This window comes from Penaeus monodon, chromosome 20 (genome assembly GCF_015228065.2).
Source record: "Penaeus monodon isolate SGIC_2016 chromosome 20, NSTDA_Pmon_1, whole genome shotgun sequence".
Classification (NCBI taxonomy): domain Eukaryota; kingdom Metazoa; phylum Arthropoda; class Malacostraca; order Decapoda; family Penaeidae; genus Penaeus; species Penaeus monodon.
In genome coordinates this window covers 43007193-43007960 of record NC_051405.1, presented here as the reverse complement: position 1 = coordinate 43007960, position 768 = coordinate 43007193, and the positions used below count along the sequence as shown (strand labels likewise).

At 34.4% G+C, this 768-nt stretch overlaps 1 protein-coding gene across 1 annotated transcript in view; it reads right to left on the bottom strand.

Annotated features, from left to right (window-relative positions):
- LOC119585846 overlaps nt 1-768 on the bottom strand; it is a gene marked incomplete at its 3' end in the record, with an annotated part of 11079 nt that overhangs the window by 4645 nt on the left and 5666 nt on the right. The window contains 1 exon segment of the mRNA XM_037934579.1: nt 53-215. Coding sequence (XP_037790507.1) covers nt 53-215 — 163 coding nt within the window.

The window sequence follows — 768 nt, the reverse complement described above, 5'->3', positions numbered from 1 at the left end:
GAACATCATTTCCCCGTTCCAGAACAATCTCTATATATTATAAATTACTTACAAACCCATTCCAGAGGTCCCAGTATATAGGAGGGGAGCTGGTCTGGATACGTCCTTTAAGGATCAGTTCTACCTTGCCCTCCTGAAGAAAAGGCGTCGCATCGTATAGGGCGAGCTGCTGAAGTCCAACGAGGTCTGATACAACAAGGGTAGACCCATCACAACTAAAGAAAAGTGGTAAAACAACATTATATGTAAAAATACAGTAATATTAAGTATAATATATATCAACACTTTGTATTCTTGAAAGTGTGGAATTCCCTTTAAACTCTTAAAAATAAAATAAAATAAACTGTCTTTATTTTTTTTTGCCGCTAATTGTTAGGTAGTCATTTACAACAGGGCTGTGATAGAGAAAAGGAGTAATTATCATAAAGTACACCTAAAATAACTAACAATGAGTAATCTGACCAAAGTAAAGATGAAGACCACAGTCACTGATACATCAAGATACCATGTTCTCTATGCTTTCCAATCTGGTAATGGTTAACAAACTGCCATAGAACTTGCAGACAGTTTTTGAGATTTACTTGGAATTAGTCTACGTTCAGTCTTATAAGAATATACATGAGAAATGCAGATGCATGGCACTGCCTTATGTGGTATTACTGAAAATATATTTTTTTTCTTTCTTTCCAGAAAAAAAAAATGTTGAATGTATAAGTGTGCCTAACATAAATCTTACACATCTTACAGAAATCAATTAGTTGCTTGCCA